This window comes from Eimeria necatrix, genomic scaffold (assembly GCF_000499385.1).
Source record: "Eimeria necatrix Houghton genomic scaffold, Enh_scaff64, whole genome shotgun sequence".
Classification (NCBI taxonomy): domain Eukaryota; phylum Apicomplexa; class Conoidasida; order Eucoccidiorida; family Eimeriidae; genus Eimeria; species Eimeria necatrix.
The window spans coordinates 92,533-105,658 of NW_013651717.1; the positions used below are offsets into that span (position 1 = coordinate 92,533).

The 13,126-nt window shown below is 48.1% G+C and overlaps 3 protein-coding genes across 3 annotated transcripts in view; 2 read left to right on the forward strand and 1 right to left on the reverse strand.

The window, feature by feature from the left end:
- Positions 1-1,008: 1,008 nt before the first annotated feature.
- On the forward strand, positions 1,009-4,693 carry ENH_00068710 (ubiquitin carboxyl-terminal hydrolase, putative; the record flags this gene model as incomplete). The annotated part of the gene is made up of 4 exons (XM_013577410.1): positions 1,009-1,111; positions 1,242-1,950; positions 2,344-4,058; positions 4,431-4,693. 4 exons carry the CDS (start codon positions 1,009-1,011, stop codon positions 4,691-4,693), a joined length of 2,790 nt encoding a protein of 929 aa, XP_013432864.1.
- Positions 4,694-7,156: 2,463 nt separating this feature from the next.
- ENH_00068720 (proteasome subunit alpha type 5, putative) lies at positions 7,157-10,441 on the forward strand (the record flags this gene model as incomplete). Its single annotated transcript, XM_013577411.1, has 7 exons — positions 7,157-7,255; positions 7,583-7,770; positions 8,299-8,414; positions 9,000-9,110; positions 9,375-9,473; positions 9,950-10,049; positions 10,339-10,441. The coding sequence occupies 7 exons, from the start codon at positions 7,157-7,159 to the stop codon at positions 10,439-10,441; spliced, it is 816 nt and encodes a 271-aa protein (XP_013432865.1).
- Positions 10,442-10,525: 84 nt separating this feature from the next.
- The window catches only part of ENH_00068730 (hypothetical protein, conserved), a gene marked incomplete at both ends in the record, with an annotated part of 3,379 nt that continues 778 nt past the window's right edge, over positions 10,526-13,126 (reverse strand). Inside the window, 3 exons of the mRNA XM_013577412.1 lie at positions 10,526-10,689; positions 10,931-11,055; positions 12,102-12,190. Coding sequence (XP_013432866.1) covers positions 10,526-10,689; positions 10,931-11,055; positions 12,102-12,190 — 378 coding nt within the window. The remainder of the gene's footprint in view (positions 10,690-10,930; positions 11,056-12,101; positions 12,191-13,126) is intronic.

A 13,126-nucleotide genomic window follows, 5' to 3' on the forward strand; every position in this document is an offset into this window, starting at 1 on the left:
ACTTCTGTAGAGGAAAAATAAGTGAAATTTGAGTCCAATTCATCCAAAGCTTTGCCTTTTGTCTCTGCAAGCATGCAGACTCCTCGGCAAATCACTGAAACGCAATTCTAGTTCTTTTTCGCAGCCACGAGCCAGCCCGGCTAGGCGCGCCTTCTCGCCTGGCGAGGGCCTAGGGTTTAGGGTTTAGGGTTTAGGGTTTAGGGTTTGCAGAAACCAGCGCCCTCCCCGCCCCCAGCAGCAGAAGACCCAAGCCCAGCTTGCTGCAGCAAAGCCCGCGGGGCAGCTGCTGCAGCAAAATGCGCAGAGCCCCGAAATAGGAAGGAGCAGCAGCAGCAGCAAAGACAAAGAAGCAAAACAAACAAGAACAGAGCTCATCAGCTGACAAACAAAGAGGCAAGCAGCCGCCACACTGCAGCTGCAGCAACTGCAGCAGCAGCAGCAGCAGCAGCAGCAGCTCCAGCAGCGCGAACAGCTTCCTGTGCGGCGGAGCTGGCGGCAGCAGCTGCTGCAGCAGCAGCAGCAACAAAAGGCCTTTAGTGTTTTTTTCCGCAGCAGAAGGCGCGCCTTTTCGAGCAGCAGCAGCAGCAGCAGCAGCAGCAGCAGCAGCAGCTGGTCCTGTGGAAGATGCCCGAGGCTTCGGGTGCTGTTTGCATACAGCTGGCGGACCGCAGCATTTCGTTTGTTGCAGCAGCAGAAGATGAAGAGCCCTGCCAGAAGGTAGCAGCAGGGGCAGCAGCAGCAGCATCCAGCAGCAGCAGCAGCAGCAGCAGCAGAACTGCCGCCGCGAGCCCCTGCAAGCCAAGTGCTGTGTGACGCAGCGGATGTGCCGCTTCCCTGCTGGAGAGCGGTAAGCTACTTGCTGCTGCAGCCTTGCTGCTGCTGCTGCTGCTGCCTTGCTGCTGCTGCTGCTGCTGCTTTGCTGCTGCTGCTGCTGCATGTGCGTGTGCCCAGCAGCAGCAGTCTGTCGTGCTTCTTCCCGTTTGTTTCCCCCCCTCCCCCTCGCACTCAATGCAGCAGCAGCCGCCGCGCAGCCTGCTGCAGCCCCCCTCCTCGCAGCATCAGCAGCAGCAGCAGCAGCAGCAGCAGCAGCAGCAGCAGCAGCAGCGTGTGTGTGCGCAGCCCCCCGCCCCCGGCCGCGGCCTCGCAAACCCCCACACTCTTTGCTTCGTCAACTCTGTCCTCCAGGCCTTCGCGTACACCCCAGGCCTTGCTGAGGACTGTCTTGCTGCAGTCCACAGGAGGTCTTGCTTCTCCAGACTGGCCCTCAGGGGGCCCCCCGGGGGAAGCAGCAGAGGGGGCCGCGAGGTTCTGCGCGTTCTGCAAACTGGAGCAGCAAGTGGCTGCCATTCACCGGAAGGAAGCAGCAGCAGAAAGGGAGGACAGGGGCCCCCGGGGGGCCCCCTGGGGGGGCCCCCAGGGCTTCGCGCCGAACCTGCTGGCAGGGTACATCCGACCCTTCATTTGGAAGGCCTTTCGACCCGGAAGACAAGAAGACGCTCACGAGTTCTTCAGGTACTTGATAGACGCTTTGATGAAGGCCCCTGCGAGTGCAGCAGCAGCAGCGCTGCAGCAGCAGCAGCAGCAGCAGCAGCAGCAGCAGCAGCGCAAGGAGGTCAAGCCCGAGGTCGCTCTCACCAGCTACTTCGGCCGCCTCTTCGGCTTCTGGCTCAGATCTTCTGTTGTCTGTACAGAGTGTGGAAAGGCCTCCGTCAGGTTCGAAAGTGCTGTAGACATTCCCCTGGACTTGGGGGCCCCGGGGGCCCCGGGGGCCCCCGGGGGCCCCGGGGGGCCCCGGGGGGGCCCCCCGGGCTTGGGGGGCCCCCGCTGGGGGGGGCCCCCGGGCTTGGGGGGCCCCCGCTGGGGGGCCCCCCCGCAGAAGCCCCTCGCCCTCGAAAAGGCCCTGCAGAGGTTTGTGGCCAAGGAAACCCTCAGCGGCAGCAACGCCTACATGTACGCCCAGCCACAAACCCTAAACCCTAATCCCAAACCCTAATCCCAATCCCAAACCCTAGCGCCAAACCCGAATCTCAAACCCTAATCCCAAACCCTAAACCCTAGCGCCAGACCCTAAATTCTATCGCCAAACCCTAAACCCTAGCGCCAAACCCTAAACCCTATCGCCAAACCCTAAACCCTTGCGCCAAACCCTAAACCCTAGCTTCAAACCCTAAACCCTAGCTCGGAGCCGGACCCTGTTCCGCCTCAGCAAACCCTAGCTGCAGAGGCTGGCCGCCGAGTTGCCGCGTGCGGCTGCGGCCCCCCGTCGCCGCCGCCGCCGCAGCAGCAGCAGCAGCAGCAGCAGCAGCAGCAGCAGCAGCAGCAGCAGGTGTGGGTGTTTCGCAGGTGCAGCAGGTGCGAGCGGAAGGTGAGTGCTGAGAAGCGGCTGGAGCTGTTCAGCAGTCCTTCAGTTTTGGTTTTTGCTTTGAAGAGATTTTCAATTTCTTTTTTTAAAGAAAGTTTTTTTCCAACAAAAAACCACCGCCCAGTTGCTTTTCCCGCGCGCCTCAACCTGGCCCCCTTCGTGCCTCCCGACGCGGCGCAGCAGCAGCAGCAGCAGCTGCAGCAGCAGCTCCTCCGGCTGCTGCAGCAGCAGCAGCAGCAGCAGCAGCAGCAGCAGCAGCACGCGGCAGCAGCAGATAAGAAGACGCTCTCGGCCGCCTCCACCACCGCCTCTTCGCCCGCGGCTTCGCCGCCCCACTCCCCCAGCCCTTCCTTCCCCGCTGTGCGGCTTGCTGCTGCTGCAGCAACTGCAGCAGCAGCAACTGCAGCAGCAGCCAAGGCAGCAGCAGCAAAGGCCGCAGAGGCAGACGCAGACGCAGGCGACAGCGCCCTCGACGATCCAGCAGCAGCAGCTGCAGCAGCAGCTGCAGCAGCAGCAGCAGCAACAGCAGCAGCAGCAAGCCCGTCTTACCAGTACCGCTTGTTCGCTGTAATATCCCACTCCGGGGCCTCGCTCTCCTCCGGCCACTACCGCGCCTTCGTGCGGCTGCCAGCAGCAGCAGCAGCAACAGCAGCAACAGCAGCAGCAGCAGCAGCAGCAGCTAGCCAAGGGGCAGCGGAAGCAGGCAGCTGGCTAGCCATAGATGATGAAGTCGTTTCAGTAGTTAGCGAAGCAGCAGTTTTGAGCCGACTGCAGCAGGAAGCTTATTTGCTGTTCTACGCAAAGTTGCCCTCGGAAGGGGAGGTGCAGCAGCAGCAGCTGCTGCAGCGCAGCAAGCTGCTCAAACAGCAGCAGCAGCAGCAGCAGCAGCAGCAGCACATTGAGGCGGAGGACGACAGCAGCCTCAGCAGCTTCGCAGACGACGCCTCTGACTTCAGCATCAGCGAAGACGAGTGGAGCGACAGCAGCAGCAGCAGCAGCAGGAGCAGGAGCAGCTGCAGCAGCAGAAGCAGCTACAGCAGCAGCTGCAGCAGCAGCTGCAGCAGCACGGCCTCAGAAGCAGAAGCTGCTGCTGCAGCAGCAGCTTACCCCCTGGTGCGGCAGCTGCAGCAGACGCGGCAGCTGCTGCTGCTGACAAACAGCCGCAGACGCAAGTTGCTGCTGGCTGTTCGCTGCCGCCTCATTTTAAGCAGCATGCGGCGGCTAAAAGATTGCTACAGGAAGCAGCAGCAGCAGCAGCAGCAGCAGCAGCAGCAGCAGCAGCACCATAGGAAGGTGCAGCGGCAAGAGCGGCGGCAGCTGCAGGAGCAGCAGGTGCAGCCTCTGCTGCAGCAACAGCAGCAGCAGCAGCAGCAGCAGCAGCAGCAGCAGCAGCAGCAGCCTCGTCGCATATCTGTCATGACGCCTGAAATGATGCTGAAGCGAAAGGAAGCAGCAGCAAGTCGCTCGCAGCAACTTGGCTGCAGCAGGACAGTTTCTTGGGAAGAGGACGAGGCAGCAGCAGACGCAGGCGCAGCAGCAGCAGCAGCAGCAGCAGCAGCAAAGGAGCAGCAGGCGTTCGAACGGCTGCAGCTGCTGCAGCAGCCGCTGCCGCAGAAGCGCAGCAGACACGACAGAGAATATGATTTGGGAAAGTTGAAAAAGATAAAAGACAAAAACAGAAATAAACCTGTGGGGGGTAAGAAGTGCTGCACTTTGTTTTTTATTTCCTGCAGCTGCTGCTGCTGCTGCTGCTGCTGCTGCTGCTGCTGCTGCTGCTGCTGCTGCTGCTGCTGCTGCTGTGCGTGATTTGAGCTGTACTTCGAGGCTTGAGCTGCAAGAGTTTCTTTTTTTCAAATTTATTTTTCTTTTGCAAAAGCCAATAGTAGTGTATGTACATTAGGAGTAGTTGCACAAATATATAATTCAATAAATATCTTTTTAAATATATATTTATTTATATTTATATTTTAATATATATTTATTTATATTTATATTTATATTTATATTTATATTTATATTTATGTTTATATTTATATTTATGTTTATATTTTGTCTGCTTTTGCTGCAGCGGCTGCTGTAGTCTTGACGCAGCAAGACAGCACTGCGGGGGCCTTTTTGGTGCAGCAGCGGCTAGCCTTTGACCAGCTGCAGCAGCAGCAGCAGCAGCAGCAGCAGCAGCAGCAGCGGGGGGGGCCCCCCAGGGGGCCCCGCAGGGGGCCCCACAGAGGGCCCCCGGGCTCTTTTCGAAAGAAAAATAAACACAGCAGCAAAGGCAGGGGGCCCCATAAACGCAAAAGGGTTCAAAAAGGGGTTTGGGGGGGGGCCCCCTGACTAAACCCTAAACCCTAAACCCTAAACCCTAAACCCTCGAGGGTTAGGGTGCACAGTGTGCGTCAATAAACTTCAAGTGAAATATGAATTGTTTGCTGCAGCGTCTGCTGCACCCCAAGATAATATAATAGCAATAGGGTAGTTGATTAGTGCAGCAAAGTCTGGCAGCAGCAGCAAAAACAAAGGCCGCAGCTGCAGCAGCAGCAGCAGGGCAGCCAGCAGCAGCTGCAGCAGCAGGGCAGCCAGCAGCAGCAGCAGCAGCAGCAGGGCAGCCAGCAGCAGCAGCAGCAGGGGAGTCAGCAGCAAGTCCATTTGCTGCTTCGAGCTGCTGCTTTGCAGCTAATGGAAAGCTGCCTCTTTAGACTTTTATTTAGTTTGGATTTGATTTATTTTTCTTTTCTTTTTGTCTTCACTTTTTGCTGCTCATTTGCTGTTTTAAAACCCCGCGGCTCTTCGGTTTGCTGCTGCGCTGCTGCACCCGTGCCAGCAGCAGCTGCTGCTGCTCCACGTGCGCAAACAGCCACAATCTGCTGCTGCTGCGGGACTCTTGCTGCAGCACAAGGGCCCCCCTTGTGCTGCAGCACAAGAGGGGCCCTCGTGCTGCAGCACAAGGGGGGCCCCCAAACACAAGACCCTTAGGAGTGGGGAAGGCAGCGTGTTCTTGCTGGGGCCCCCTTAGCAGCAAGGGGCCCCTCAGGGGCCCCCAGGGGCCCCTAGGGGCCCCCAGGGGCCCCCAGGGGCCCCCCTACTTTGAATGGGGGCATTAGCAGGGCTCTGCGCTGCACTCAGCAGCACTTAGAAGCATATAAAGGATTATATTATTATATGAAGGACTTTTGTTGCTCTTTATTTTTTGAAATCTATTTGAGGCATTCAGTTTTGCTGCTGTGGCTGTGGCTGCCTGCAGCGTATAGGGTGGAGCAGCAGAACAGCAGCACGGGCTGCTGCTGCTCTTGTGGCTATAAAATTAGGAAATGCACAAAAAGAAAAGGACTAATTAAAAGCCTAAGTGAGGCAATAAGCATTTTGTTAATGAGAAAAGAAAAGAAAAGTACTTCCTTGGGGCTCTGAAGACTCACTTTAAAGAAAAGAAACAGAAAATGAGTTTGTCTTTGGAGGTACAGGCAAATTATTTATGTTCTTGCACAGCATCAACAGTGAGCAGCAGCAGCCGACCACCACTTGGCCGAAGAACTGGGCAATTAGGCACTAATTAGACGGCTATATGAGTCTCTAATGGGGAATAAAAGGCAAAATGCCAATAAAAACCAACTATTTCACTGCGGTTGATACTGGAAACCTAGCAGCAGCAGCAGCAGCAGCAGCAGCAGCAGCCGCTGTCCAGCCCGTCTTCGCCGACTGCTGCATGCGAGGCGGCTGCAGCAGGAACTCCTTGTGTGTGCCATTTGCGAAGAAGGAAATTGTAATTCCTTTTTATATTTCGTTTTATTCTTTTCTTGTTTTCCCAACTTCCCTCGAGACGCCGAGTGCACGGAGAGCTGCGGCTCGGCGGCGCCTCTGCAAGGATGTTCACCACCAGGTACAATGAGCAGCTTTACTCGTCTGCCGAAGAAAGTACTTTTGAATCTTTTATTTTCCCCTTTTCTCATTTAAATTGCACTAAAGAATGCAAATAGACTGCCAGAAGCCGGCTGGAATGGGCTGTGAGCGCTGAAACTGGCAGTTCAGCTTCCACCCTCCTGCAACAAGGGAGCCCGGAGTTCACCAAGATATGCAGAAACAGAAGACTTAACTGCGCATTTTCTTTGTGTTGTTTGACGGGCTTTCTGCTGCTTCTATTCAATTTGAATGAGAAGCAAAACGAGCCGGCGCACTGACCCCAGTGCGGATTTGAATGCCACTTGCCGCAGCTTCCTGAAGGAAAGCATGGAAACTTTCGAGTTTTGACGTGCATAGGATGTTATTCTTTTGAATCTGTGCTAATTAAATCAAATGGAATATTCCTTTTCGTTTTTTAAGTCCAAAAACCAACAAAAATGCCCCCCGTTGGCGCCTTTTCGCACTGTTGTGGCAAAAGACCTCACGCAGATCTTTTGCCTTTTAATGAACAAGTTTTGAATTATTTATTTGCTGAAGTGCCATTGGGAATCTGTCGAAGTCAATTTGCTTCAATTCAAGTTCATTCGCATCCACTTTGCCCATTCAATTGCCACTCTGTTTCTCTCCGTTTCTCCCTTGTTCGAACCCAATCGGAGAAATTTTTTGAAATTTTGTTTTCTCTTTTGCATTTTGCGAATATTTGCGAAGTCTTTTGGGTTTATATTTATATTTTATTCGTGTGCAGCGCTGCTGCTGGAAAATGTGAACTGGAGAAACCTGCAACAGTTCGCCTTCAAGAGCAGGCGCAGGAAACTGAACAAATGAATGAACTGGCGCATGCATAAGCGAATTAATTGGCAAAAAAGGATTGCATGCAACTTTATGAAATGAAAAATTCCAAAAATGCCGCAAAGAGGCTCTGCTTTTCCATTTGTTCATGTTTGCAGGAGCGAATATGACCGCGGCGTCAACACCTTCTCGCCCGAGGGCCGTTTGTTTCAGGTGAATGGAATCTCCGGCTTATTTGAATTTAAAGAAGTTATTAATGCCTTTTAATTCCATTATTGTGGATTTGAATTCCATTTGCTTCGCGCCTCTGCATATATACCGCGTGCTGCTGCTGCTGCTGCTGCTGCTGCTGCTTTCATTCACGTTTGCTGCATTCACGTTTGCTTCTGGGCCGCTTGCAGTGCCAAATCGCAGCCACTGCGTTTGCCTGCAAACAAATATGAATTAATGTTCAAAAAATGCACATTTATATATATTTTATGTATATATATATGTATATATATATATACATAATTCATGTTTGCTTTCTTGCTTTCTTAGGTGGAGTACGCCCTGGGCGCCATCAAACTGGGGAGCACTGCGATTGGAATTCAAACAAAAGACGGAGTCGTTTTGGCCTCCGAAAGAAGAATAACTTCTTGTCTTTTGGAGCCGCAGTCAATTCAGAAAATTGCAGAGGTGGACACCCACATCGCCTGCGCCATGAGTGGCCTCATCGCCGACGCCAGGTGCGATCTTCCCCTTTTTCTGCAAGATCCGACCCGAAAAAAAGCACATTTCTTCTTTTTAATTCAATAAATTCATTAAATTGTCTTTAGTTCTTTCGTTTCGTGCGGTTTTGACGGCAAAAGGCCCCAGGGTCGTCGCCGCCCGCTGGCTGCGGCAGTTTGGCTGCTGGGTGTGAAGTGGACCAATTGACTCGGGAAAAAGTATATTCAGCAATTCTTTTATCTTTGTTTATTATTATTATTATTATTAAAGGTTTTATTTTTGTTTTTTCTTCATTCAAACTGCAGAAGTTGCACGCTGTTTCTTTGCTGCTGAGTTTCTGCATTTCACTTTCTGCAGTTTACCTTGTGCCTTGTGACATTTGGGAAAGCCGAGCCTGCATTGGCGCTGTAATGCTCTTTCTTTCTCCATCCTTTTCCACTTAAAATGAACTAATTTGAATTAATTTGAATTCATTTGAATTCATTTGAATTCATTTGAATTAATTTGAATTAATTTGAATTGATTTGAATTCATTTGCTGCTCAGAACCCTCATAGACCACGCGCGGGTGGAATGCGCAAACCACTTCTTCACCTTCAACGAAAAGATGAGTGTCCGGAGTTGCGTGGACGCAGTGGCGGACTTGGCTCTGGACTTTTCGGGTTAGTTTTATTTTTATTTCAATTTAATTCTTTTTATTTTCTTTTTATTTTGCTGCAGTTCTGCTGCTGGTTTATTTGTTTGCTGCGCCTCCTCTTGGGTGCTTTCCAAGCGCCTCAGCAAAGCCATTTCATGAACACAAAATAAGTCAAACTGCCTTTGAAAAGAAGCGCAGAAACTCATTCTGCATTTGCCTGCAAAGATATGCACTTGTATGAATGTTTAAAAATATATACATGCATATATATACACATTTATTTCCATACATTATTCATATTCTGCGTATGTTATACTTTAAATTTGTATATATATATATGTGTGTATATATATGATATATATACATATATTTATTTATAGAAAAGGATATATTAAATATAATTAAAGTGCTAGCTTAGTGAGGGGCGTAGGCCACAAGTTGGGAATCTGAAAAGTTTTTTGCAATGCAAGTGAATGTGAGTGGCGGCTGCCCGCGCCTTTGGTGTCTTTTTGATGGTTTAACTTGTTGAGTTGTTTTATTTTTGTTTAATTGTTTTATTTTAAATCAATTCTGAGTCATTTAATCTTTTAAATTTGATTTGCTGCTGCAGATGTGGGCTCTGGGCGCCGCAAGAAAACCATGAGCCGGCCTTTTGGGGTGGCGCTGATCGTGGGGGGAGTGGACAAAGAGGGTCCGGCGCTGTATAGTGCTGATCCCTCGGGTAATTTAAATAAATATTTTATTTAATTATTTATTTTTAATTTTAAGTTTGTTTTCTTCTCTTTTCAGTTCGCTTTCCCAGAGTTTCCAGAGGCAGTTTGCTCCCGATGCCCGGACTTGCACAGCAGCAGCAGTCGGCACTCTGCAGCGCGGGCCGAACAAAGGGAAAGTTATTTCCTTTCTTTGTTTTATTTTCTCCATTTATTTATTTGTTTCGTTTTAATTTATTTTTCGCTTTTTTATTTCCATTTTTTTGCGCTTTCAGGCACTGTCACGAAGTACTTGGCCGTGGCGATGGGCTCAGCGCAGGAGGGCGCAGAGGCGATGCTGCAGGAGCAGTACAACGAAAACATGTCTATGGAAGGTACAAATGAATGTAAAACGAAAAAGAATCATAAAATAAATAATAATAAATTAAATTTGAGAATTAAATAGATCATAAAATAAATAATAATAAATTAAAATTGAGAATTAAATAGATGGATCCATGTACAGAAAGCAGCATATTTCGACTGCCGACAACTGGGCGGCGAACCAAGGCGCGAAAAGAAGGCATTCAGAAATCAACAAATGAGCGAATACTTCACTAATAATTAAATTCGCAAAAATGAATTTATGATTAAATGTAAAGGAGAATTTGAAATGAAAAAAAGAGATAAATCTGTAGATCACAAAAAGAGAGAAAACGACCAAAAGAGCCTGAGTCATTCAAGACATCATTTCGGGGTTTCGCGGGCTTTTTAGGCAGCAAATTGAAATCTTAATGACCACTTTATTTGTTTTTATTCTTTTCTTTTTTAATTCTTTTCTTTTTTATTTTCTTTTCAATATTTGCTGCAGCTGCTGAAGATCTGGCCCTGGTGGTGCTGCGGCAGGTGATGGAGGAAAAGTTGAATTCAAGTAATGTGGAAATGGCGGCGCTGCGCGTAGGAGAGACGAAGTGCGCAGCAATTGCTGCAAATTTTTGGCCAAAATTAAATAAATAAATTAAAAATAATAAAATAAAACAAATTTGAACTTAAAAACTGGAAATAAAACGCAAAACGCAGCGGAAAGCGCGAAGCTGCACCGCTTTCTGCGTTTCGGGCGAGCAGCAGGTCGTGTCAGTGAGTCGGAATGCGGGTTTTATTTCCTCGTTGTTTTAATTTATTATTTTAGTTTTAAATTTTATTTTTAATTTTGATTTTTATTTCGTTTTTTGTTTTCGTTTTCGTTTCTCTTTGCCGCAGGTTCAAACAGTACACCCCAGACGACCTCAAGGAAATCATTGCCCGCCTGCCCGCCCCCAGCATTCCCACTGCAACAGACCTTTCTTCTTCTTCTTCTTCTTGAAGAGAATAAATAATATAACCTAAATAATATAAATATATTTAAATAATCAAAAATAAAAATAAAATGCAATTTAATTGCATGCAGTCACAGGACAAGTTGGTGGTGCCGCCGCCAGCCGGTGGGGTTGCCTAAAGGCAGGCCGGCGAGCTGCTTGAAGGCACTTGCTGCTGCAGTTGCTGCTGCTGCTGTTGCTGCAGTTGCTGCTGCCGCTGCTGCTGCAGTTGCTGCTGCTGCAGTTGCTATTGCTACTGCGGTTGATGCCGTTGCTTCTGCTGCTGCAGTGGCTGCTGTTTCAAGCACGTGGTTTCACCGTTGCAGCTGCCGGTCTGCTGCAGCTGCAGCAGCAGCAGCAGCAGCAGCAGCAACTGGCTAGTGTGGTTGTTGCTGCCGCGCAGTGTCCATTGCTGCTGGCACTGCAGCAGCAGCAGCAGCAGCAGCGCAGCAAGAACTTCTGAAAGTAAATCTCTGTCTTTCCTTTTATGCGCCCACCGATGGCTATAGTTGCTGCTGTTGCAGCAGCAGCAGCAGCAGCAGGCCCAGCAGCAGCAGCAGCAGCAGCAGCAGCCAGAGAGTCTATGAGACACAGGCAGCATTGGCACACCTCTCCACTTCCACTATAGAATTTAAGAATTGCAGAATTTAGAAAATTGAAATTAAAAATTGCATTTTAAAATTCGAAAATTGAAATTAAAAATTGAATTTCAAAATTCGGATTAATTGCAAAAATAAAATGCAATTAATTTCTGCTTGAAGACCAGCTGCAGCGCATTTGGACAAAAATCAAAAAGTTTTAATTTGCAGAATTTAAATAATTAAATTGCATCTGCATGCATTTAAATGTCTCTTTTGAAAAGTGCAAAATTGCTGAAACGCGCAGGGGGTACTCAACCCGCTCCCCTAGGGTTTAGGGTTTAGGGTTTAGGGTTTGGGGTTCAGGGGTGTCCGCGTGGCGGACACCCCAAACCCTAAACCCTAAACCCTAAACCCTAAACCCGTGTCTGTACAGCTTTGTGCCAGCAAAGAGTCGAATTAAAAAGACTGAGTTTTATTGTTTTTAAAAGTTTAAATTGTCTTTGCAAGTGCAGAAAGCTGCATGCACTGAGGTGTACGTACAGCTGCATGCGCAGGTGGAGAAAGTTGCATGCGCCGAGGTGTACGTACAGCTCGGTGTGCAAGTCCCGCGAGGAAATAAATGAACACTTTCGTTTCTTTTTAATATTTTGCGTCTTTTCTCTTTTGAGTCTCCAAATTAATTTATTTTATTTCTTGAATTTCAAAAAAATGAAAGAAACGGCAGGTTTGCCAGGGGTTGCAAACCCTAAACCCCAAACCCTAAACCCTAAACCCTCTCGAGTTGCGCAGTGCTCCTCTGTCGGCGCACCGCGCCAAGTGCACTTGTCCGACTTCCTCCCTTTTAGTGTTTAGGGTTTAGGGTTTAGGGTTTAGGGTTTGTGGGTTGGCGGTGCGTTGGTGCGCAGCTGCTGCTGGGCGTGGCCCTTGGGAGTTAGTTCGTTGTCTGGGCCTTAGGGTTTAGGGTTTAGGGTTTAGGGTTTAGGGTTCAGGGTTTAGAATAGGGTTTAAATCAATTCTCGGGGAATGTTTGTGGAGAAGATCAAGGGCGTATCTTCTGCGCATGGTCCGCGTTTTCAGGTGTACGTACACCCGAGCGAACTGCAGCACCGACCAGCCGCTGCTGCCGCTGCCGTCTTTTCCGCTGCAAATTTTTTCGCCCAAGTTTTCCGCCATTTGCTGCAGCAAAGAAAACAAACAATTCAAACAATTAAAACAATTAAAATAAATAAACAATTAAAACAATTCAAACAATTCAAACAATTAAACAAATAAAACAAATAAACAATTAAAACAATTAAAACATTTAAAACAATTAAACAATTAAAACAATTACAAAATAAAACAAATAAACATTTAAAACAATTAAAACATTTAAAACAAATAAACAATTAAAACAATTAAACAATTAAAACAAATAAACAATTAAAACAGTTAAAACAAATAAAGCAATCAAAGCAATTAAAACAATTAAACAATTAATACAATTAAACAATTAAAACAATTAAAACAAATGAACAATTAAAACAATTAAAACAATTAAAACAATTAAAACAAATAGAACAAATAAAACAAATAACTTAAACAAATAAAACAATTAAAACAAATAAAACAAATAAAACAATAAAACAAATAAAACAAATAAATTAAAACAAATAAAACAAATAAATTAAAACGAATTAAATTAAAACTTCAAATTTAAAAATAAAATTAATTAAACGAGAAATTCAACTTTCCGCCTTTGCTGACAAAAAAACGAAACTCGAAAATTATTTTTAATTCTTTTTTGTTTAAAAAAACAAAAAGAAAAAACAAGTGAAATGCTCAAAAGAAGGAAAAACTGCAGCAGCAGCAGCAGCAGCAGCAGCAGCAGCAGCAGCAGCAGCAGCAGGAACGAGGGGCAAAAGGAGCAGCAGAAAACGAAACCAGCAGCGCGTTTTGCTGCTGCTTTGCTGCTGCAGCACTTTCAAGCAGCAGCAGCAGCAAAAGAGACAACAGAAAGGGAAAAGAAGAAACAAAATGCAAACAATCATATGAAGCAGCAGCAGCAGCAGCAGCTCCCCTTTGCTGCTGCTGAAGTCGCCTTTGTTCCACGCCTGGCCCCTGCTGCTGCTG